Raw genomic sequence first — 24283 nt, 5'->3', positions numbered from 1 at the left:
TTCGGCATTGAGTTTCGAATGGCTTTTGCTAACAAACAGTTTGACTGTAAATGATAAAACCACTTTGTCCATGTTTTTTGTTTTCTTCCATTTTCATTGCTATTGTATCTTGGGTCTTTGCATATAATAACTCAATAGCCAAATAGCAATGGTGCCACTTAATACACATTGATTAATAATGTATATATTGGACTGCATTTTAAGTAAAGTATTGTAGTGGGTTGTTATGTGGTATCATCTTGGGTCTTTGAGTTTCAACCACAGCTATCTTCATAGCATATATCCAAAGCGAAATTTCACTTACTCTCTACTAAGCAACACCAAAGTAGGGGTATGTCCATGAACACTATGGAAACAGCGGTCCCTTGACAATGTGCATACAGAACATTTTCATGGGGTTGGGGTATCTTTTCTCTCACCACGATACATAGTTCTCCATTTAAGAAGCTGCAAATGCAGATTGATGCTTCTTAGGCAATACGCCAACTTTTAACCGGCGATTTTCAATCCCCCCAGGACTGCCAGGTGGTTGTCATACCACTGACATGTACCTCTCTGAAATTGTACTTTTTTGAGGCCCTGGCAATGCAGCAAAAGTCATTCTCACCTCTTTTACAAAAGAAATAAAAAGCATCCATGTGGATTGCAATTTTTGCTGTAAAGTCCATTTAAGTTCTGAGGGTGTAGTGAAGTAGCTGATGGGTGTGTGTCTCATCTGGCAGACAGCAGGATCATGCACTGCGTGCCTTTTATAGAAGTTGGTGTACATCAACGTGACCTTGTTAATTAACTTCTTCCTGTGAACCGTCAACAATTAAAAAGAAAAAATCAGTCTCAGCCTTAATTTATGTAAGAATTAAATAATGTATATCCAGTAACTTATTTCTGTGCAGATTTAGTTTGTGGTACTTAACATATACATGACATTTCTGTAATGCACATTTAATGTGGCTTACTGCTGGCTACAGTATTTCATTATCTTTATCTCTTTGAAAATGAATCATTAAGGGCCCGATTCTCTAAAGCTCTCCTCTCCGGTGAGATTGTCTAAAAAGGTCAGTCAGTATTACAAAGTACTCCATGGAATTCTCTAAAGGCAAAATTTACATTGATAGCTATATATCTCGCTAAGGGGCATAGCCTACTTTTCTGAATGCAAAGGAGAGACAAATACAGTTTAGTGTTTAATACAAATAGCAGTTTAAAACCAGTATTAAAAGTACTATGTAAACATTGTAATCAAAATACTTGCTAAAATCACATTAAATTTGTATTAAAAATATGTAGCAAAAAATTTTTTTAAATTACACAGTAGCATTCTTATTTAAAGTTTGCTGAAAAATTGTATTTAATTTACACAGTGAATATAGTATTTATGTATAATATGTGAAATTTGAAAAGAACAAAATTGAAATTGTACATTTCTATTGTAAAATTAGTTTTGCAGGGTTGGTGAGTAGACTAGACAGAAGTATTCCTTTAAGTTTGTGTCTGATGTTCTCTTACTGGCAGTGGTGGACTGGGCCAGGGTGTCAATTGCCCCCTGGATGCAATCAGTGAACGAATGAGGGCTCTGCTTTTGTCCGACGCAAAGTGCTATCATTTAGAGATTCCACGCTGTGCATACGGGAATTAAGCAGACTCGTGAGCTGTATTGGCTCTGATTCCTCCACTGATGGCACTGCACCCTTGAATGTAAGGGTGGCCAGCAGAATGAATCTCTAGAAATAGCAAAGGAGGCCTATCAATGATATTCAGGTGGTGCCATGACAGGACTGGACATGTGTGTGCCGTAGGCAGCCAGGTTAAGCGGGGAGGGTCTGTTCAGTGTCTGAGTTATTGTATCTGGGCCACTGGTTTGTATTACCCCGATGCCAAAAATTTCCAGTATTCCCCTGCGTTACAGGTCTGATCGTATTATCTGAGCATATTATTATCTCGCTCTTGCCAAATGTAAACTGATGAGTTTGTCTCAAAATAATCAATATTTATATTGCACAGATAGAGACATGTATATGAAACTAGATGTAAATGTGAGGTAAAGTACACTGATAACTGCAGTCTGATTTTATGTACTTAAAATATTATGAGTATTAGGTGCTCCCTGTTACGTTCACTCACCCTTGCTTTCCAGAGAGCTTCACCACTCGCTGGGACTTCCAGGTGCAGGACCTCTTTTTCAGAGAATTGCTTGTCGTCCACCCACACAACAGTTGGCGAGATGATTTCACTGCATGTTGGGGCCCTAAGAATAAATAATAATCAGAAGATTCACTAAGCATAAATTAAAACAAAACATGAATGTGACATAAGCTTCAATTAAGATTTTAGGAGAGGAACATGTAGACAATCTTTTGCCTGCAATTTATTTTAGTTTAAATAGATATAAGGCCAAAATAAATAATAGAAAATGCGCGAGATAATAAGACAGACAGAAGTCATGAATAACAATATGGCAGTGTGTCAATAATGTAAGAGGAATTTAATATTGCAGGAGAAACTTATTTTGTGAATGCCCAAATGTTGCCTGATAATTTGTTCACTTCTGCAGCCCTGTGGGTGTGACAGACAACACCAACCTGCACATGCAATAGTTTAATTGCTTATTAAAAGTTATTTGGAGAAATAAAAATTAGAAGAATTATACATATCTGTGCTCATTGCCCTCTGTAAATATTATCTCTTTCTTTGCTTGTACAAAGTAATAGCAGGAACTATAATCAACAAATATATTCCAAAAATGTATCCATGCATCAGTCTATCTACGAATCTAAATAATCTTTTCCACTTTGAAGGTAGTTCAAGGAAAATGCCAAATGTGCATATGATGCTCAATATAGACATTTTGTAACAGGAATGCTGCTTTGATGAAGTCTCACTACTTTGTCATATACATATAGAACAGAAAATGAATACTGCACATTTCTAGAACATTTTTATAAGTAGCTTGAGAATGTCCCCCGGGATCTCATATTACAAAAACTGGTAGGGGGATAATGCATTAAGGATCTTTATAGCATAGCCTATAGCAGTGATGGCGAACCATGGCACCCCAGATATTTCAGAACTACATTTCCCATGATGCTTAGGCCCTCCGCAGTCCAGTCAAGCATCATGGGAAATGTAGTTCTGAAACATCTGGAGTGCCAAGGTTCGCCATCACTGGCCTATAGTATAGCCTGGCGGTTTATAACCCAGGTGAAACTATTCCAAATTGCTCATGGCATCTTTTTTGAACATAAACTTCATTAATCTTAAAAGCTTATAGTGATAGATATGTTTTGCTTGCATATACTGCCTAATAATTTTGTATGTGATAATATTGCATTAACTTAAGCCTTAGGGTGTTCCAGGCATACAGAAAAAATGAGATGTCACATAAATTCCATTAATATGCAAATATTGTTTCACAACTAAAAGGAATGAAAAGGTGTGGTACAACCAAATGCAAAATGTGTGTCTGACAAGTACATTCCTGTGCAAATAAAGAGCATGAGTTAATAGCACCGCAAAAAAGTAAATAATAACAAATAACAACAAAGTGCGCTACTGTAAAACCCCAAATATATGTGCTTAAAGACATCCTTCATATAACTAAATCCTATATACACAAAGTAGATATAAATATATATATAACCTAAAAAATCACAAAATAACAAATGCTAAGTGTTTGTTTGCACAAAGTACTTGATATTGAATCCGGGTAATATGTCGGTCTCAAATAGTAAGTGTTGCAGCTTCTCCACAATAAGTCCCATCACAGACCGTTCAAAGAATCACTAGTACAAACAAAGAAAAAGAGAAGCGCATACACGCATCTAAGTGTAGACAATACAGTAAATTTATTAAATAGCCCCTTCCAACAGCGTGCTACTTACAAGACAATAAAATGTACCGTTCACATCAGTTGTGTACAACTATGTTGCTTGCTTCGGCTACTGCTTCAGCGTCTGACGTGTAGTTAGCCCGCCTCCTTCTGGATACTCCCAGCTGATTGACTCGTGAGACTGTTTGACACGTAAATAAACTGACAGCCAGCCTGCTCTTTTCAGTGCATGGGAGTCCCCAATCCAATCTAAGCTGAGTTTAATAACATGGGTTCTCAGCTAATTGGTTTCTATCACCTGATTTTTACTTGTTTAGCAACATTGTCTAGGTTAAAAAGTTTCTATGATAGGTTTTTTGACAAAAAGTTTTTAAATTATTAATTTATTATTAATTTTAATTGTTTTAGCTTAAGATTTTATTATGTATGTATAATGTTTATTTAATGAGGGAATGCATATAGGGATATTGGAACATTCCAAAACCCTCACACCTATAAAAATGTAAAAAGGTATAATCCAGTGAATGAAAGGGTTAACATATCAGGGGTGTGGTATTGGGCCTATTTAAGGAGTAATTCCCATAAGGCTGTATACTCTTGAAAAAGTTTAGACACGAAACATACGTCGAGTTTTGAGTTTTAAGGAAGGTTTCAGTGAAGCTATCCAATTCACAATTATGTGTTTAGTCGGATGAGTTGAGAAACCGCTATATTACATTTTAAAGTTCACATCTCTATGGACGTTATTGCTGTAGCATATGAACTATACATATACAGCCAGGCATCCTATGTAATCTCGATTGGATTGGGGACTCCCATGCACTGAAAAGAGCAGGCTGGCTGTCAGTTTATCTACATGTCAAACAGTCTCACGAGTCAATCAGCTGGGAGTATCCAGAAGGAGGCGGGCTAACTACACGTCAGACGCTGAAGCAGTCGCCGAAGCAAGCAACATAGTTGTACACAACTGATGTGAACGGTACATTTTATTGTCTTGTAAGTAGCACTCTGTTGGAAGGGGCTATTTAATAAATTTACTGTATTGTCTACACTTAGATGCGTGTATGCGCTTCTCTTTTTCTTTGTTTAAAAAAGTAAATAAAATTGCAATAGACAATGATGTTACTACCAAACTGCCCAGCTTTTCCCATACTCTTTATATTATCATCATATTAAAAGGACATTGTAGAGAAAACATTACCTACAAAGTTATACTATGGGCAAAATTTATCAAGCCCCGAAAAAATGCGCCTAAAAAGTTGCGATTATTTTCGCAATAGTTCGCAATGTGTGTATTCAAAAATGTCGCCAGTATTTATCAAAATTCTAGAGACATTTTTGGGGCAAAACGTTTTTGCGATGTCAAGCGAATGGCTGACCCTAGTTTTCTTGAGAAAATGTCATTTTCACTTTATTTATCAATCTTAATTTTAGACACCAATAAATGGTTTATTGTTTTAATCAAGTGATTGTTTAAAAGAATGCTATTTCTTACATATTAAAGTTAGTTTTATTTTGCCCCTTCTTTGGCTCTCTTTCATTAAGGAAGGTTGCCCGTTTTTTGGAGCTCATCTTCGTTCTTTTTAATACACTTAATTCAATTGCACTTAAATTATTTTACTTTTTTATAATATATTTATTATTATTCAGGATCTGCACCTTGTTGTGGGCAATTTCTAACCCTAGATAAAGCAAGTAAAAGACATATTTCCATTTCCCCCCAGACAAACAACAATATTGCTCTTTATTTTTCACTCCTCGCAACCTACAAATTGGCGAGATTAAAAGCAGTGAATATTACATGCACCACGTTTCATAAATATATGAGAACTGCAAATATATACGGGCATTTTAAAATGCCAATAGAGATTAATACAAGAATTAGGCATTTCCAGACAACTTATTCGCATATACTTAAGACTTGCGAATGTTATGAGTCAATTTGTTCGCACATATGAAAAGTTGCGACTTTATTGGCGCATAACCTTTCATAAATATGGTGATATAATTTGTGAGGTGTTTTTTTTTTACGACAAATGTGAGAATTTTCTTATTCTCACTTTGATAAATCTTGCCCTATGTAATTCAAAAGTTATTTAAGCGATAAGTATTTATATGCCATATTACAGCCTTTCTTTCACACGTCAAGAGTGTTTTGCCTGGATTTTTTTGTGTGTGTTTATAACCTGTCATCAGCAGTTTCTGGGTCTCTTGCTTTGGATGACCTTGGCATTAGACTAAAACTCCTTGTGAATATGTAGCAACTTGATAAAATAAAAATTATTTATCTTTGTGCCTGAGATAATGTGGTCATTTAAATGATTTTGACACATTATATGCAATAATAGCGCACTAAATCAGTTTCTAGCAGCAACGGTGCTACAACTGCACTGCATCCTTTAGTGCTCTCCACAGAAAATGTTGCCATTAAAGTGAAAGTCAATCCTAGCGGTTTTGAAACGCTAGGATTGTCTATTGAAACAAAGGGGACAGAAAGCTACTTTATTTGTTTCAAGCGATCACCGTTCTGAGCTGCTAAGGAAGCCCACTTCAGATCGCTGTTTTGCTAGAGAGGTAATGATTTCACTTCTTAGCCAATAACCGTGCGGTAAATCGGGCTTGACGCCCATGGGAAATGGATTTCCTGCACGCTATTTGCTAAGAGGTGAAAACGTCACCTCTTAGCAAAAAAACATTTCTGCCGTCGGCTGTCTGAACAGGTAAGAACGGTGATCACTTGAAACAAATTAAGGAGCTTTCTGCATGAAGTATGTTGTACTTTATGAATGAAAGTCCCCTTTATTTGTTTCAATAGTCAATCCTAGCGTTTGTGAAATTGACTTTCACTTTAAGGTGGTGTTCTAAATTAGCTGGGTGGGGGCAGTGTAATACTTTGCAATATTATAACAAATAATATCCAAAGCATATATCACTGCATGATTTACCATAAATTATTTTAATGATAATTTGTGCAACAAAAATTGGAACAAATTAATATTAGCTTTTTAAAATCTTCTAATGGTTAATATTTTAGCTGGGTGGTCAGTAAAATGAGCCGGGTGGTGTGTCCTCTAAATAGATCCTGAGTAGAACACTGCTTTACAACAACCCCAAATTCAGACCTTTTGTCTCATCCTCCTAACTGTGTTTCCCATGTATTTTTATAGTTGTTCAAAATAATCCTATGTTACTCAAGCCCTTTTGACCACAGCCACACTTCCATGTTTCTAACTGCAATATACCATGGCTAAATGTTTGGTGATTTTTTTATAGTGCATTTCCAGGTGCTGAAAAACATTAGAATTAAACGGTACACCTCTCGGCAGATTTGTCAACTGCCGGACAGACAGTGTTCACTAACGCAAACCTGTCCGCCCAGGATTGCAGAATGTGGGCAGCGTATTGCAGCAATATGCTGCCCGTATTTAACATTGCACAAATGTTTGCTTGTACAATGCCGCCCCCTGCTCACTTTAGCTCAATGGTGCGCGAGTAGGAGGTTGTCAATCACCCCAGGGCGATTTAATCTGCCAGCTAATAGCTGGCATACTGGTAAGGAAGCTGCGATCTGATGACAGATGCTTCCTAGCTTTCAGCTGCAGGCTCGCTCGGCTCCCAGAGGTACATACATATCTTTATAAATGGGGTCCTGAATCTACAGGAAGTGCAGAATTATTAGGCAAGTTGTATTTTTGAGGATTAATTTTATTATTGAACAACAACCATGTTCTCAATGAACCCAAAAAACTCATTAATATCAAAGCTGAATAGTTTTGGAAGTAGTTTTTTACTTTGTTTTTAGTTATAGCTATTTTAGGGGGATATCTGTGTGTGCAGGTGACTATTACTGTGCATAATTATTAGGCAATTTAACAAAAAACAAATATATACCCATTTCAATTATTTATTTTTACCAGTGAAACCAATATAACATCTCAACATTCACAAATATACATTTCTGACATTCAAAAACAAAACAAAAACAAACCAGTGACCAATATAGCCACCTTTCTTTGCAAGGACACTCAAAAGCCTGCCATCCATGGATTCTGTCAGTGTTTTGATCTGTTCACCATCAACATTGCGTGCAGCAGCAACCACAGCCTCCCAGACACTGTTCAGAGAGGTGTACTGTTTTCCCCTCCTTGTAAATCTCACATTTGATGATGGACCACAGGTTCTCAATGGGGTTCAGATCAGGTGAACAAGGAGGCCATGTCATTAGAATTTCTTCTTTTATACCCTTTCTTGCCAGCCACGCTGTGGAGTACTTGGACGCGTGTGATGGAGCATTGTCCTGCATGAAAATCATGTTTTTCTTGAAGGATGCAGACTTCTTCCTGTACCACTGCTTGAAGAAGGTGTCTTCCAGAAACTGGCAGTAGGACTGGGAGTTGAGCTTGACTCCATCCTCAACCCGAAAAGGCCCTACAAGCTCATCTTTGATGATACCAGCCCAAACCAGTACTCCACCTCCACCTTGCTGGCGTCTGAGTCGGACTGGAGCTCTCTGCCCTTTACCAATCCAGCCACGGGCCCATCCATCTGGCCCATCAAGACTCACTCTCATTTCATCAGTCCATAAAACCTTAGAAAAATCAGTCTTGAGATATTTCTTGGCCCAGTCTTGACGTTTCAGATTGTGTGTCTTGTTCAATGGTGGTCGTCTTTCAGCCTTTCTTACCTTGGCCATGTCTTTGAGTATTGCACACCTTGAGCTTTTGGGCACTCCAGTGATGTTGCAGCTCTGAAATATGGCCAAACTGGTGGCAAGTGGCATCTTGGCAGCTGCACGCTTGACTTTTCTCAGTTCATGGGCAGTTATTTTGCGCCTTGGTTTTACCACACGCTTCTTGCGACCCTGTTGACTATTTTGAATGAAACGCTTGATTGTTCGATGATCACGCTTCAGAAGCTTTGCAATTTTAAGAGTGCTGCATCCCTCTGCAAGATATCTCACTATTTTTGACTTTTCTGAGCCTGTCAAGTCCTTCTTTTGACCCATTTTGCCAAAGGAAAGGAAGTTGCCTAATAATTATGCACACCTGATATAGGGTGTTGATGTCATTAGACCACACCCCTTCTCATTACAGAGATGCACATCACCTAATATGCTTAATTGGTAGTAGGCTTTCGAGCCTATACAGCTTGGAGTAAGACAACATGCATAAAGAGGATGATGTGGTCAAAATACTCATTTGCCTAATAATTCTGCACTCCCTGTAAAGCTTTTCAATTTCCAAAAATGTGATCAAGTAGACGTGCATTATATTAGTTTTGATTTCCATTATCCATCACATACATAAAATAAGAGTAAAGCTGGGGTTTAGGGGAGGATGTGACTGGACCTCTCCACATGGGTCTTGGGGGTAATTAGTGCCAGTAATCGTTTCAGAGAAGGTTCTCATATCTGTCTGATATTACAATTCTTGGTTTGTTCTTTTCCTGTTGGGGTGTCCTATTGGTATGAAATATTTCACAATGTATTAGGATCTAAGACACTGTGAAATGTTTTATACCAATGTTGTTACTTTTTGGGGCCTGGTTACGAGTATAGCGGTATTTATCGCTCATGCGCTAACTCTGCTAGAAGTAAACCTTTTGCATGCGTTGGTTAGCGTTCATATTACAAATTCAAAGTAAAAAGTTTTTGCTTACAAGCTAATCTGATGCGTGAAAGTTTGAATATATATATCACGACCACGTTAACATATTCCCCCTTAGAAGTCAATGGAGCAAAAAAGTGTAAAAAAAAAAACCCTCCTCATGCGTAAACCTGATCGCATATTCTCAAGTGTGCTGACCCGAAATGAAAATATAAATATTTCACTTTCTAATGTTTTTCACATAGCAGAATATGTTCTATTTATTTCTAAATACATATTTCTAAATATAATCTGATGGTAGTTTGGTACAATATATATATCTATACACACATATATATTATATATAGGTATAGATATATACATAGGAATATCTATTTATAAATACTCAAAACATATTCTGCTATGTGCAGAACATTGAAGTGTGAATTACAGTAAATACCCAGTATAACACTTCATTAAATATGAATATTGCATAAATATGATTTGACATATTTTCATCTACTTGACTGCAAAGGGCTTCAATGCAATTCTGTATATGTATTTGTGTTTATATGTCGGTAAATACATACTGTATATACACATTAATATTTTTTAATCATTGTTATTAGATGGTGTTATTATGAGTGTAACTGCACTTTGTAATGTATTGTTTATGTGTTTTGTGACACTTTTTTTGCTTCACAAAACAGTTAACCAGAGCTCTAAGGTCGCGAGATCCTGGCGCGCGTTAAATTAAATTGTTCGTAAGCGATCCCATTCACTTTCAACTTCTAATACCAGCACTTAGATCCGACGTACGCAAACAGCCGCGATATCGTTAGTGTGTAACTGTAATCTGTCCCTGTATCATTTGTACTAAAATTTAAAAAAAAAGAAAATAATTAAAACAAAAAATTAGTAAAGTTTTTTTTTTTTTTAAACAAAAATAAATGAAGTAGAGGATAATGTTGTAAGTGTTGTATTGATGTTTTTTTTTTCTCTTCATTTTCAGCACATGATAGCAGATACTGTGAGATCACTGAGATATTGTAGAAATAACCAGTATGGTGAGTGAAATGTATTTTCTGTGAAGCTTATTTCTATATATTTCTCTTTTTCTATTCTCTCGCATGTTGCAGCATATTCACACTCACTGACACATCTCACTCTATGTGCTAAATATTTACTGACTTACCCAAGCATATACAGTACACAACTATTGTAGTCAAAATGCTAAATGTTTACTGACTTACCCAAGCATATACAGTACACAACTATTGTAGTCAAAATGCTAAATATTTACTGACTTATCCAAGCATATACAGTACACAACTATTGTAGTCAAAATGCTAAATATTTACTGACTTATCCAAGCATATACAGTACACAACTATTGTAGTCAAAATGCTAAATGTTTACTGACTTACCCAAGCATATACAGTACACAACTATTGTAGTCAAAATGCTAAATGTTTACTGACTTACCCAAGCATATACAGTACACAACTATTGTAGTCAAAATGCTAAATGTTTACTGACTTACCCAAGCATATACAGTACACAACTATTGTAGTCAAAATGCTAAATATTTACTGACTTATCCAAGCATATACAGTACACAACTATTGTAGTCAAAATGCTAAATGTTTACTGACTTACCCAAGCATATACAGTACACAACTATTGTAGTCAAAATGCTAAATATTTACTGACTTATCCAAGCATATACAGTACACAACTATTATAGTCAAAATACTAAATATTTACTGACTTACCCAAGCATATACAGTACACAACTATTGTAGTCAAAATGCTAAATATTTACTGACTTATCCAAGCATATACAGTACACAACTATTGTAGTCAAAATGCTAAATATTTACTGACTTATCCAAGCATATACAGTACACAACTATTGTAGTCAAAATGCAAAATGTTTACTGACTTACCCAAGCATATACAGTACACAACTATTGTAGTCAAAATGCTAAATATTTACTGACTTATCCAAGCATATACAGTACACAACTATTGTAGTCAAAATGCTAAATGTTTACTGACTTACCCAAGCATATACAGTACACAACTATTGTAGTCAAAATGCTAAATATTTACTGACTTATCCAAGCATATACAGTACACAACTATTGTAGTCAAAATGCTAAATATTTACTGACTTATCCAAGCATATACAGTACACAACTATTGTAGTCAAAATGCTAAATGTTTACTGACTTACCCAAGCATATACAGTACACAACTATTGTAGTCAAAATGCTAAATATTTACTGACTTATCCAAGCATATACAGTACACAACTATTGTAGTCAAAATGCTAAATATTTACTGACTTACCCAAGCATATACAGTACACAACTATTGTAGTAAAATGCTAAATATTTACTGACTTATCCAAGCATATACAGTACACAACTATTGTAGTCAAAATGCTAAATATTTACGGACTTATCCAAGCATATACAGTACACAACTATTGAAGTCAAAATGCTAAATATTTACTGACTTATCCAAGCATATACAGTACACAACTATTGTAGTCAAAATGCTAAATATTTACGGACTTATCCAAGCATATACAGTACACAACTATTGAAGTCAAAATGCTAAATATTTACGGACTTATCCAAGCATATACAGTACACAACTATTGAAGTCAAAATGCTAAATATTTACGGACTTATCCAAGCATATACAGTACACAACTATTGAAGTCAAAATGCTAAATATTTACTGACTTATCCAAGCATATACAGTACACAACTATTGTAGTCGAAATGCTAAATATTTACTGACTTATCCAAGCATATACAGTACACAACTATTGTAGTCAAAATGCTAAATATTAAGGCAGAGTCAAATCAAAATTAACCTTCTATGGTTCAGATAGAGCATGCAATGTTTAGCAACTTTCCAATTTTCTTCTGTTATCTAATGTGCTTTGTTCTCTTGGTATCCTTTGTAGAAAGGCATACCTCGGTAGGCTAAGGAGTAGCTATACACTACTGGAAGCTAGCTGCTGATTGATGGATGCACATATATGCCTCTTGTCTTTGGCTCACCCTATGTGTTTAGCTTCCATAAGTGCACTGCTGCTCCTTTAGCACAGGGTATCATGAAAATAAAGATCATTTTATAATAGAATTTGTTTCAAATTATGTGTGCAGTCTTGAATCATGAAAGAAAAATAAATTGTTCCTTTAAAGCATTATACTTCTTTTTCTCTTTCTGCTATACTATCCGTCCTTTTTTTTTATTCTATTCATCATATAATTTCATCATAATTTCTTGATTCCTTGTAATCCATCCTTTTAATATGAGTAACCATGTTACTGACCACCACAGTCTTCAAACCAGTGTAGTTATGTTTAATATGCACCAAATAGATGTCTAGTTCCACATATAGAGAATAAGTACATACCCAGTAATCCGACATATATAGGGCAGGAATATGCATCCTCTAATTCACCATTGCATTAACTATGAACTTTCTTTTTTAATTGTTCACTAGAAAATGTGATAGAGGTTTATAAAACGGCCTAGTGGCTAAAGGGCCATACAAATACCTACATTTACTGCCACCTCCAGCTTTGTCACTGTTGTTTGTATGCTCACTCCAGTGCATTATTTGAGTAACAGCTGTAGACTGGCTTCAGTCAGGGCAAATCCTTAAGTAATACACAACAGCATGTGTTTAGGGGGTTGAAAGCAGCGTTTCTTCTTTGCTTTTCAGGAGGCAATGCAGGGCATTTAGGTAACGTAAGTATGTTAATGTAACAAATATATATTGTGTTCAGTATTTGCCTAATAATTAGATATTTTATGTAATTACATAACATTTCCAACACAAATCAGGCATTGCAGGTTAGCTCCAAATAAAAAAATAATTGCGAATCTTAATAAACTGTGGCCAATATAATAATAAAAACCAATCCTGAAATTCTGCTCCTCTTGATAAGATCCTGTTCCAGCTCTTCATAAAACAGGTTGAAACTTATGAGGGCAAACATATGGTATTAAATAGGTTTCCCAAGTACAGATTTGTAAGCTTCAAAAAATATACTCACTAAAGTGACACAACAGACAAGGTGCTAATAAAGACAATGTGTTCCCACCTGGCATCTTCAGATTTCACCACTGCCCACAAGCAGCAAGAATGGAAGCCAGTTAAAAGCCACATGAATAGAGTTACTTTTATACAAAATATGGATAAATAAAACATGTATATAAGGACTCGTATTGTAGTCCCGATTGGGAAGTGGAAGTGATTGATTCAGACTTAATGTGTCACTCGAATGTTGCTTTTTTATTGTACTTATAAAATTTTTATCTCAAAGTAGAAAATAGAGAAAGCTTATTTAAAATCATAAGATGCCATAAAGATATCAGCAGATCAGAACATATTACACATTTTCAAAACAAGTTATTTTTCATATATTGAGAAACATGCTCAAATTAGAAACGGTCATTTTGTTTAAATACTTAATTAAATACGCAAATGTTTGCTGCAATTCACAATTACCAGTAGTAGAGGTGTCCTGATTATCCCATAATGCATAATCCAGGATTTAGGTTTGCTCAAAAAAGTTCCATAGTCAATTCTTATTGGCAGAATGCTATCACAGGGAACAATCTCAAATTCCAGGCAATCTTGCTGTAAATGCAGAGTCAAACACATTGCATCATCCAGAAGCAAGACAAGGAGCTCCTGATATGAGTATTACATTACAGATGTAAGCAAAACAACTCTGATTTGCAAAAGCATTATCATAATTACATAGGAAATCCAAATGTTTGTGCTGCAGAATAGACGGATATTAAAAATGACCCATTTACTTGACAGTCTGAACAGATAAATAACCTATAGCATATACTGTATAATTCCCAATACAACTATTGTTAGTCAATACACAGAAGCCGTTAGAAGGACAAACTCATTCAGCTGTCACTGACTTTTTTAGAACTCCTTATTTTTAAAGAAACATAATTAGTCACAAAATAATTCCCGAAGATTGAAAAACAAACACAGGACCATAATAAGAAAGTTATTTATAGCCCAGCTGATACATCCTTGTTAACACCTTTAATAATCTTTATTCATACTATTTGGTATCATCTAAAAATACTCTCGGCTTTTAACAAAGCTTTCTTATGGTCTCCGCCTTTCGTATTAAATACATAGTTATGTTTTACTCCTAATGCTATCACAAGATACTCAACATAAATGCATTTTTTTACAGTCAAAAAAGCACTAAATCGAATGCATCATTTTCAATTTTTTAAATCTACAGTAATATGTATATCAGCCAGTGCAGGATTCTAGTTGGATATGACATTAGAAAACTGCCCAGCTGAAATCACCCCTTAAGGCATGATATTTATTAAGATTTTACTAACACATAAAATTAAGGTTATAAATGCTTCTTAAAGGGACAGTCTAGTCCAAAATAAACTTTCATGATTCCGATAGGGTATGTAATTTGAAACAATTTTCCAATTTACTTTTATCACCAATTTTGCTTTGTTCTCTTGGTATTCTTAGTTTAAAGCTAAACCTAGGAGGTTAATATGCTAATTTCTTCTTAATATGAGGAGAGTCCACAGCATCATTCCTTACTGTTGGGAAATACTGAACCTGGCCACCAGGAGGAGGCAAAGACACCACAGCCAAAGGCTTAAATACTCCCCCCACTTCCCTCATATCCCAGTCATTCTTTGCCTTTCATCACAGGAGGCTGGCAGAGATTCTGAGTAGTTCCTTATGAAGGGTATCTACCCTTCGAAATGGGACTGGAGTTTTAAGTAATCTTGTCAGCCTCTCAGTGAGAGCATTGACTAAAGTTAGAGTCTGGAGATGCAGGGAGAATCTTTCTGCGAACCCATCCAGACTCGTATTAACAGCTTCTAAGCAATCAGTGTTGACGGGTTTCACTGCCTGCTTCCATCACTCAAGTCCATGTCAGGAGCGATGCTACAAGACTGTCAAACTTGAGAGGCTGTGTTTCTGTTCCATGGCATAGATTCCGGTAAGATCGTTTCATTTTTTTACACATGTGATAACGCCAGAAGACAGAGTCACAGTGTGGCTCCTTTTATCTGTACGGAATCAAGGGTTATTATCTCCTGAGGGGGATTATTGAACAGTGGGGATTAATCACATACGTTTATTTCATTATGCTGCAACATGTGTGAGATGGTTTTTGGGCTCAGGCAGATGTTGGAACGTACAGGTTTTTACTTTCGTTTTGTGAGCTGCGCAGCCTGAAAGGCTTGGCACTTTTTTTTTGCTATTTTAGCAGGGGCGGGCCTGCATTGCGCACCATGTGACCGGGTGTGGTCACACTTATTTCCTCTTTCATTACCGTGCGGTTTACCGGAGAAGAAGCAGTTTCTCTGTTTTGCCTGAGTCATAGGAGGTGGTGAGTGCCCCAGCCATTTGGGGTATAAAGGTTCCATTTTTTTCTTATTAATCAATAGTCTGCTTTGTTAAGCGCAAGCTATGGAGGATTCTTATGCTTTAGAGGGTACTCCCTCTTTACCTAAGTCTAATACCTGTCTATATTGTGAGGAGGCTGCGGTATACCCGCCCGCTCAACTATGTTCCACAAGCCTTGATAAAGTTATCATGTCAAAGAAGGTTAATATGTTTGATACCACCGAGCCATCCACCTCTTAGGAGTCTCTGTCCCATGAGGTGTGCACCCTACAGGCATCTCCTAATACACATGCAGCTTCCCGTAGCACTCCTAATCCTCCATCTGGAGGGGGCCTTTTACCACCAGACTTTACTGCGCAGTTACAAACAGCGATGTCTGCGGCCTTTAGTGCTTTACCTCGCCCTGCTAAGCGCAAGCGAAAGGTCAAATATTGCTATCCTTCCCAGGGGTCATCAACTAGTTTGTTGATTTATCTGATAAGAGATTATCCAAAGATGATGGCACCTCTGATACTTCAGAGGACGCATTTTCTGGGTTGGAGTCTGCAGCCTTTAAACCTCCAGCTGTGGAGGAACCAGACTTTATATTTAGGATTGAACATTTACGCTTTCTATTGAAGGAAGTTTTGGCTACGTTAGAGGTTCCAGAGCCCAAATTGCCTGAGGAACCTTTGATTCCTAAATTAGATAAGGTCTACAAGGACAGGGTTGTACCACAAACTTTCCCGGTTCCTGTAAAGATGGCGAATATTATTAAGAATGAATGGAAAATGATTGGTTCTTCCTTTTCCCCTTCGTCTTCCTTTAAGAAATTGTTCCCAGTCCCGGACTCTCAATTGGATTTGTGGGGTTCCATCCCCAAGGTGGATGGCGCTATCTCCACGCTTGCTAAACGCACTACTATCCCGCTTGAGGGTAGTTCGTCGTTTAAAGAACCCATGGATAAGAAGATAGAAACTCTGTTAAGAAAGATGTTTCAACATACGGGATATTTGTTTCAACCGGCAGTGACTGTTGCTGCAGTGGCTACCTACTGGTGCGACTCCTTATCTGAGTTGATCGAGGTGGAGGGTCCCCTCTACGTGATCCAGGAAAGAATTAAGGCCTTAAGGGTGGCTTATTTTATTTGTGAAGCAAATTTCAGGTTTTTCTGTTCAAGCCCGTAGAGCACTCTGACTGAAGTCCTGGTCTGCAGACATGACTTCTAAGTCCAGACTTCTTTTCCTCCCCTTTAAGGGAAAAAAATTATTTTGTCCAGGCCTGGACTCAATTATCTCCACGGTTACTGGAGGCAAAGGTGCCTTTTTACCGCAGGATAAGAGGAACAAGCCTAAGGGACAAGGTCCTAATTTTCACTGTCAGCAGCCCTCTGCAAAGCCCGAGCAACCCAAGGGTACTTGGAAGCTGGCTCAGTTCTGGAATAAATCCAAGCAGAGCAAGAAGCCCGCCGAGACACAGTCGGTATGAAGGGGTGGCACCCGATCTGGTTCTGGATCACATAGGGGGCAGACTGTCGCTCTTTTCAGAAGCTTATTTGGTTATGTGCAGGACCCATGGGTCCTGGAGGTAATCCCTCAGGGATACAAGATAGGTTTCATGTCTCATTCACCCAGGGGCAGATTCCTCCTATCAAACCTATCTTCCAGGCTATAAAAGAGAGAAGCCTTTCTGGGGTGCGTGAGGGATCTCTCCTCCCTAGTAGTGATTGTCCCATTACTTATTGCAGAACGAGGTTTGGTATACTATTCAAACCTTTTTGTGGTCCCAAAGAAGGAGGGAACTTTCTGCCCGATTCTAGACCTAAAGTGCTTATACAGATTCCTATCTGTCCCCTTGTTCAATATGGAGACAATAAGCTCCATCCTTCCCTTAGTTCAGGAAGGATAGTTCATGACCACTATAGATCTGAAGGATGCGTACCTTCATGTTCCTAAGGTTTGCGTTCCTGGACCAGTGCTTCCAGTTTATTGCACTTCCGTTTGGTCTAGCTACTGCTCCAGGAGATTTTTACGAAGGTTATAGGGGCTCTGCTTGCAGTTGCCAGAGCCAGAAGTATAGCAGTAGCTCCATACTTGGATGATATTCTGGTTCAAGCACCATCTTGTCGTCTGGCAGAAGACCATACGAAATCTCTTCTGTTTCTTCTTCGATCTCATGGATGAAAGATAAACTTAGAAAAGAGTTCTCTTATTCCCAGTACCAGGGGGGGAATTCCTGGGTACTATAATAGACTCCATATCCATGAGGATATTCCCTACAGACCAGAGACGTTACATGCTAACTTCCGCTTGCCTTGCCCTCCAGACCGTCTTAAGGCACTCTGTGGCTCGGTGTATGGAGGTGATTGGTATCATGGTGTCCAGCATGGACATCATTCCTTTTGCCAGATTCCATCTCAGACCACTACACCTGTGCATTCTGAGACAGCGGAACAGCGATCATTTGGATCTGTCTCAACAGATTTCTCTGGTCAACCGGTCGAGAGAATCGCTCTCCTGGTGGCTCTGTCCAGATTACCTGTCCCAAGAGACATTCTTCTTGAGACCATCCTAGGAGATTTTGAGTACAGACGCAAGTCTATCAGGATGGGGAGCTGTTTGGGGTGCCAGGAAGGCACAGGGCCTGTGGACTCAAGAGGAATCCTTCCTCCCGATCAACATTCTGGAACTTCGGCAATCTTCAATGCTCTGAAGGCTTGGCCTCTTCTGGGTTCGTCCCAATTTATCAGATTTCAATCAGACAACATAACCTCGGTGGCTTGCATCAACCATCAGGGGGAACGAGAAGCTCCCTATCAATGAGGGAAGTATCTTGGATTCTAGAGTGGGCGGAGGCCCACAACTGCTCGCTGTCAGCGATCCACATTCCGGGTGTGGACAACTGGGAAGTGGATTTCCTCAGCAGACAATCCTTTCATCCAAGGGAATGGTCTCTCCATCCCGAGGTGTTTGCAGAGATTTTTTTCAACAAATGGGGACGCAGGAGATAGATCTCATGGCGTCCCGGCTCAATTCCAAGCTACCCAGATATGGATCGCGGTCCATGGATCCTCAGGCGGAGCTAATAGATGCATTAGCAGTGCCTTGGAGGTTCAACCTGATTTACATTTTCCCACCGTTACCACTTCTTCCTCGTGTAGTGGCCAGTGTTAGTGATACTGATTGCTTCCTCATGGCCACTGAAGGATGTGGTTCGCAGACCTGGTGGGGATGTCCTCGTCTCCTTTGTGGAAGTTACCTTGTCACAGGGATCTGCTGGAACAAGGTCCTTTTGTTCATCAAAATCTAGATTCTCTGAGGCTGACTGCATGGAGATTAAATGCTTAGTCCTAGCCAAGAGAGGTTTCTCTGAGAGGGTTATTGATACTCTCATTCAGACTCGTAAGCCTGTTACTCGTCGCATCTATCATAAGGTGTGGAGAGTTTACTTATTCTAGTGTGAAGAGTGTGGTTTAGCCTGGCATAAGTTTAAGGCTGCCAAGGTGCTTTCTTTTCTCCAGGAAAGTTTGGAGAAGGGCCTTTCTGCCAGTTCCCTAAGGGGACAGATTTTGGCCCCATCTGTTTTGCTGCACAAGAGGCTCGCAGAGCTCCCTGACATGCAATCTTTTGTTAAGGCTCTGATTAGGATCAGACCTGTGTTTAGATCTAATGCTCCACCTTGGAGTTTGAATCTTGTTCTTAAGTTTTTGCAACGGGCTCCGTTTGAGCCTATGCATTCGGTTGACATCAAATTGTTGTCCTGGAAGGTTCTTTTTCCATTGGCTATTGCGTCGGCACACAGAGTTTCTGAAATAGCTGCCTTGCAATGTGAGCCTCCTTATCTGGTGTTCCACACTGATAATGCTGTCCTACGTACCCACTTGGGTTTTCTCCCTAAGGTTGTGTCGGATCGCAACATCAGTCAGGAGATTGTGGTTCCTTCCTTGTGTCTTAATCCTCCTCCTTTGAAGGAATGTTTACTTCATAATCTGGATGTGGTTTGAGCTTTGAAGTTTTATCTTCAAGCTACTAAGGATTTTAGGCAAACTTCCTACTTGTTTGTTATCTACTTTGGGAAGCATAAGGGTCTGAAGGCTTCTTCGACTTCCTTATCTTTTTGGTTAAGGAGTGTTATACGCTTAGTTTATGAGTCATCTGGGCTTAGACCTCCTCAAAGGATTACGGCTCATTCCAGTTGAGCAGTGGCTTCCTCTTGGGCCTTTAAGAACGAGGCCTCTATGGATCAGATTTCTAAGACGGCTACCTGGTCCTTCATACCTTTTCTAAATTCTACAAGTTTGACGTTTTTGCTTTGTATGAAGTAACTTTTGGGAGAAAGGTTTTGCAGGCTGTGGTGCCCACAGATTAGGGTCCGCATTTTTATTTACCCCTCCCGTTCTCATTCAATGTCCTCTAGAGCTTGGGTATAGTTTTTCCAACAGTAAGGAATTATGCCGTGGACTCTCCTCATATTAAGAAGGAAAACATAAATTATGCTTACCTGATAATTTAATTTCCTTCTGTATGAGGAGAGTTCACAGCCCCCGCCCGTATACTCCGATGGGTGGACCAAAATTAGTTTTTTTTCTTTTTTTTCTTCTGGCACCATTTATACCCTGATATTTCTCCTACTGTTCCTTGTTCCCTTGCAAAATGACTTGGGTATGAGGGAAGTGGGGGGAGTATTTAAGCCTTTGGCTGGAGGTGTCTTTGCCTCCTCCTGGTGGCCTGGTTCAGTATTTCCCAACAGTAAGGAATGATGCCGTGGACTCTAGTCATACAGAAGGAAATGAAATTATCAGGTAAGCATGATTTATGTTTTTTTAGACCTTGAAGGCCACCTCTTTTCTTAATGCATTTTGACATATTTTCACCACTAGAGGGTGTTAGTTCATGTGTGTAATATACATAACACTGTGCTCACGCACATGGAGTTGCCTAGGAGCCAGCACTGATTGACTAAAATGCAAGTCTGTCAAAGAACTGAAATAAGGGGGCAGTTTGCAGAGGCTTAGATACAAGGTAATCACAGAGGTAACGTGTATTTATATAAATGTGTTGGTTATGCAAAACTAGGGAATGGGTAATAAAGGGATGATCTATCTTTTAAAACAATAAAAAAATTCTGGTGAAGACTGTCCCTTTAACGCTTCTTTGGCTACTGACTCTCACTGCAGTATTGCTTGTTTTGAGCTCGCAAGTAGCTATTGCTGTAAGCACGAGTGATATTGCACTGAACAATTACCCTACAGACCAATTGAATTGAGTGAATTGAATTACCAATTTGTCACATAGCAGGTGATGAATAATAAACTATCAAAATATGGGTGACAAAAGTTGCAGAATATATCTTCATTTTCTTTATATTTAATGTGTTATAGAGAAATTTCAAATTCACAAGGTGTAATATATATATATATATATATATATATATATATATATATATATATATATATATATACATACAGAGAAAGAAACAGAGGCGCCACAATGGCCTAGTACCACCGACACAGAAGATATTGGTGAAAGAAGCTGGAAATATACTTACAAACCTTGAGCACCCAATGGTGCTAGCAACGCGGACTGGAACATTTTGCCAGTGGTTTAGCTCACTGATCCCCACCGACAATCGTGTCAGATCTGATAATCTCAGGAGGCAATGCCATTTATTTGTATATTGATGGAGAACAAAAAAACCATAACCCAATACCGTATAGTCAGGAGTAAGAAGATAGGAGACAAATGATTGCACATACAGGATAATAAGCACCTCCAGGTGCATTTAGAGCAGACTGGGACTTTGCAGCCTCCCAGCTGACTGAACTCCACAGCAAACAGTGAGAAATAATCCAACGAAATCTCAGAATGGTATAACAATGAATAAGCGTGACGTTTCAGGGACACACTCAGACTGTCTAACAGTGTAAATTTGCTGTCCCCTCAAAATAACTCAACACACAGCCATTAATGTCTAAACCGTTGGCAACAAAAGTAAGTACACCCCTAAGTGGAAATGTCCAAATTGGGCCCAATTAGCCATTTTCCCTTCCCGGTGTCATGTGACTCGTTAGTGTTACAAGGTCTCATTTGTGAATGGGGGAGCAGGTGTGTTAAATTTGGTGTTATCACTCTCTCACTCTCTCATACTGGTCACTGGAAGTTTAACATGGCACCTCATTGCAAAGAACTCTCTGAGGATCTGAATAAAAGAATTGTTCCTCTACATAAAGATGGCCTAGGCTATAAGAAGATTGCCAAGACCCTGAAACTGAGCTGCAGCACGGTGGGCAAGACCATACAGTGGTTTCACAGGACAGGTTCCACTCAGAACAGGCCTTGCCATTGTCAACCAAAGAAGTTGAGTGCACGTGCTCAGCGTCATATCCAGAGGTTGTCTTTGGGAAATATACGTATGAGTGCTGCCAGCATTGCTGCAAAGGGTTGGGGGGGTCAGTCTGTCAGTGCTCAGACCATACGCCCCACACTGCATCAAATTGGTCTGCATGGCTGTGGTCCCAGAAGGAAGCCTCTTCTAAAGATGATGCACAAGAAAACCTGCAAACAGTTTGCTGAAGACAAGTAGACTAAGGACATGGATTACTGGAACCATATTCTGTGGTCCGATGAGACCAAAATAAACGTATTTGGTTCAGACGGTGTCAAGCGTCTGTGGCGGCAACCAGGTGAGGAGTACAAAGACAAGTGTGTCTTGCCTACAGTCAAGCATGGTGGTATGAGTGTCATGTTGCATGAGTGCTGCCGGCACTGGGGAGCTACAGTTCATTGAGGGAACCATGAATGCCAACATGTTCTGTGACATACTGAAGCAGAGCATGATCCCCCTCCCTTCAGAGACTGGGCAGCACGTCAGTATTCCAACATAATAACAACCCCAAACACACCTCCAAAACGACCACTGCCTTGCTAAAGAAGCTGAAGGTAAAGGTGATGGACTGGCCAAGCATGTCTCCAGACCTAAACCCTCTTGAGCATCTATGGGGTATTCTCAAACAGAAGGTGGGGGAGCACAAGGTCTCTAACATCCACCAGCTCCATGATGTCGGCATGGAGGAGTGGAATAGGACTCCAGTGGCAACCTGTGAAACTCTGGTGACCTCCATGTCCAAGAGGGTTAAGGCAGTGCTTTAAAATAATGGTGGCCACACAAAATATTGACACACTGAGCCCAATTTGGACATTTCCACTTAGGGGTGTACTCACTTTTGTTGCTAACGGTTTAGACATTAATAGCTGTGTGTTGAGTTATTTTGAGGGGACAGCAAATTTACACTGTTATACAGGCTGTACAATAACTACTTTACATTGTAGCAAAATGTCATTTCTTCAGTGTTTTCACATGAAAAGATATAATAAAATATTTACAAAAATGTGAGGGGTATACTCACTTTTGTGAGATACTGTGTATATGCAAATAGTAATGTTTTTCTAGCTAGGCGGCATTATGAAGTAGCTGGGTGGGGGAAGTAAATATTATAACATTTTAGCTGGGGGGTCAGTAAAGAAATCATGGAGAGAACTCTGTATATATATATATATATATATATATATATATATATATATAAATAACAAGAGTATTGCATTGAGCAATGATACTTTTTTATTGGACTAACTATACATTTATAAGTTGACAAGCTTTCGGAAGAGTTCCTTCCTTTATCAAGTCTGAAGCAATACTGACCAATTCAATGGAATTTACAGTAATTTCATTGAGGGAACCATGAATGCCAACATGTTCTGTGACATACTGAAGCAGAGCATGATCCCCCTCCCTTCAGAGACTGGGCAGCACGTCAGTATTCCAACATACTGTATATACACACACACAATTTTTTTTTAGCTTTTTAATTATCAAATTTCTATATATTTTCTATTAAAATTAGAAATAACATGCTCTGATTTCTTTTTACTAGAAATAAAAACACATTTAATAGCCATATAGGTCAGTTGACTGTAATTTTAACATTGCCCAGTTAGTCTCTGATAATTACTTAAAACTATATATGTCTCAAGATCTTCACACATTTTATATACATTTTTTTTATAAAGTTCAGATTTTTATAACTACTCACATTTTGATAAGTTACTTTGATCTTTATTAAAAGAATAACTGCATGCTCTTAAAATTGAATTAGCCTTTTTTTCGCATGTGCATTTTTAAATCCAAAAAAGTCTGCGTCTATACAGAGAACTATTAAGCTATTCTTCCATATTGCATAACAACTACTGGTTAACAGAAGCAAATCTACAACCTATTCACACTGCCTTGCTATTGCTTTTCATACTAATTATTATACATAAATCACAGCTTCACTGGTGACATTGTAACTAACAGACTTACAATTTAATTAAATATATAATTTACAGTATTACTGGTGTTATTGCAACTGACTAAAGGGAATTTAAACGCAACATTTTTCTT

General features: G+C 38.3%; 1 protein-coding gene across 1 annotated transcript in view; it reads left to right on the top strand.

Moving 5' to 3' along the window:
- The window catches only part of RAPGEF5 (Rap guanine nucleotide exchange factor 5), a 603491-nt gene that overhangs the window by 568794 nt on the left and 10414 nt on the right, over positions 1–24283 (top strand). Inside the window, exon 25 of the mRNA XM_053714138.1 lies at positions 10424–10478. Coding sequence (XP_053570113.1) covers positions 10424–10478 — 55 coding nt within the window. The remainder of the gene's footprint in view (positions 1–10423; positions 10479–24283) is intronic.

The sequence above is a fragment of the Bombina bombina genome, chromosome 5 (assembly GCF_027579735.1).
Source record: "Bombina bombina isolate aBomBom1 chromosome 5, aBomBom1.pri, whole genome shotgun sequence".
Taxonomy (NCBI): Eukaryota; Metazoa; Chordata; class Amphibia; order Anura; family Bombinatoridae; genus Bombina; species Bombina bombina.
This window is presented reverse-complemented; position numbering and strand designations above follow the sequence as displayed.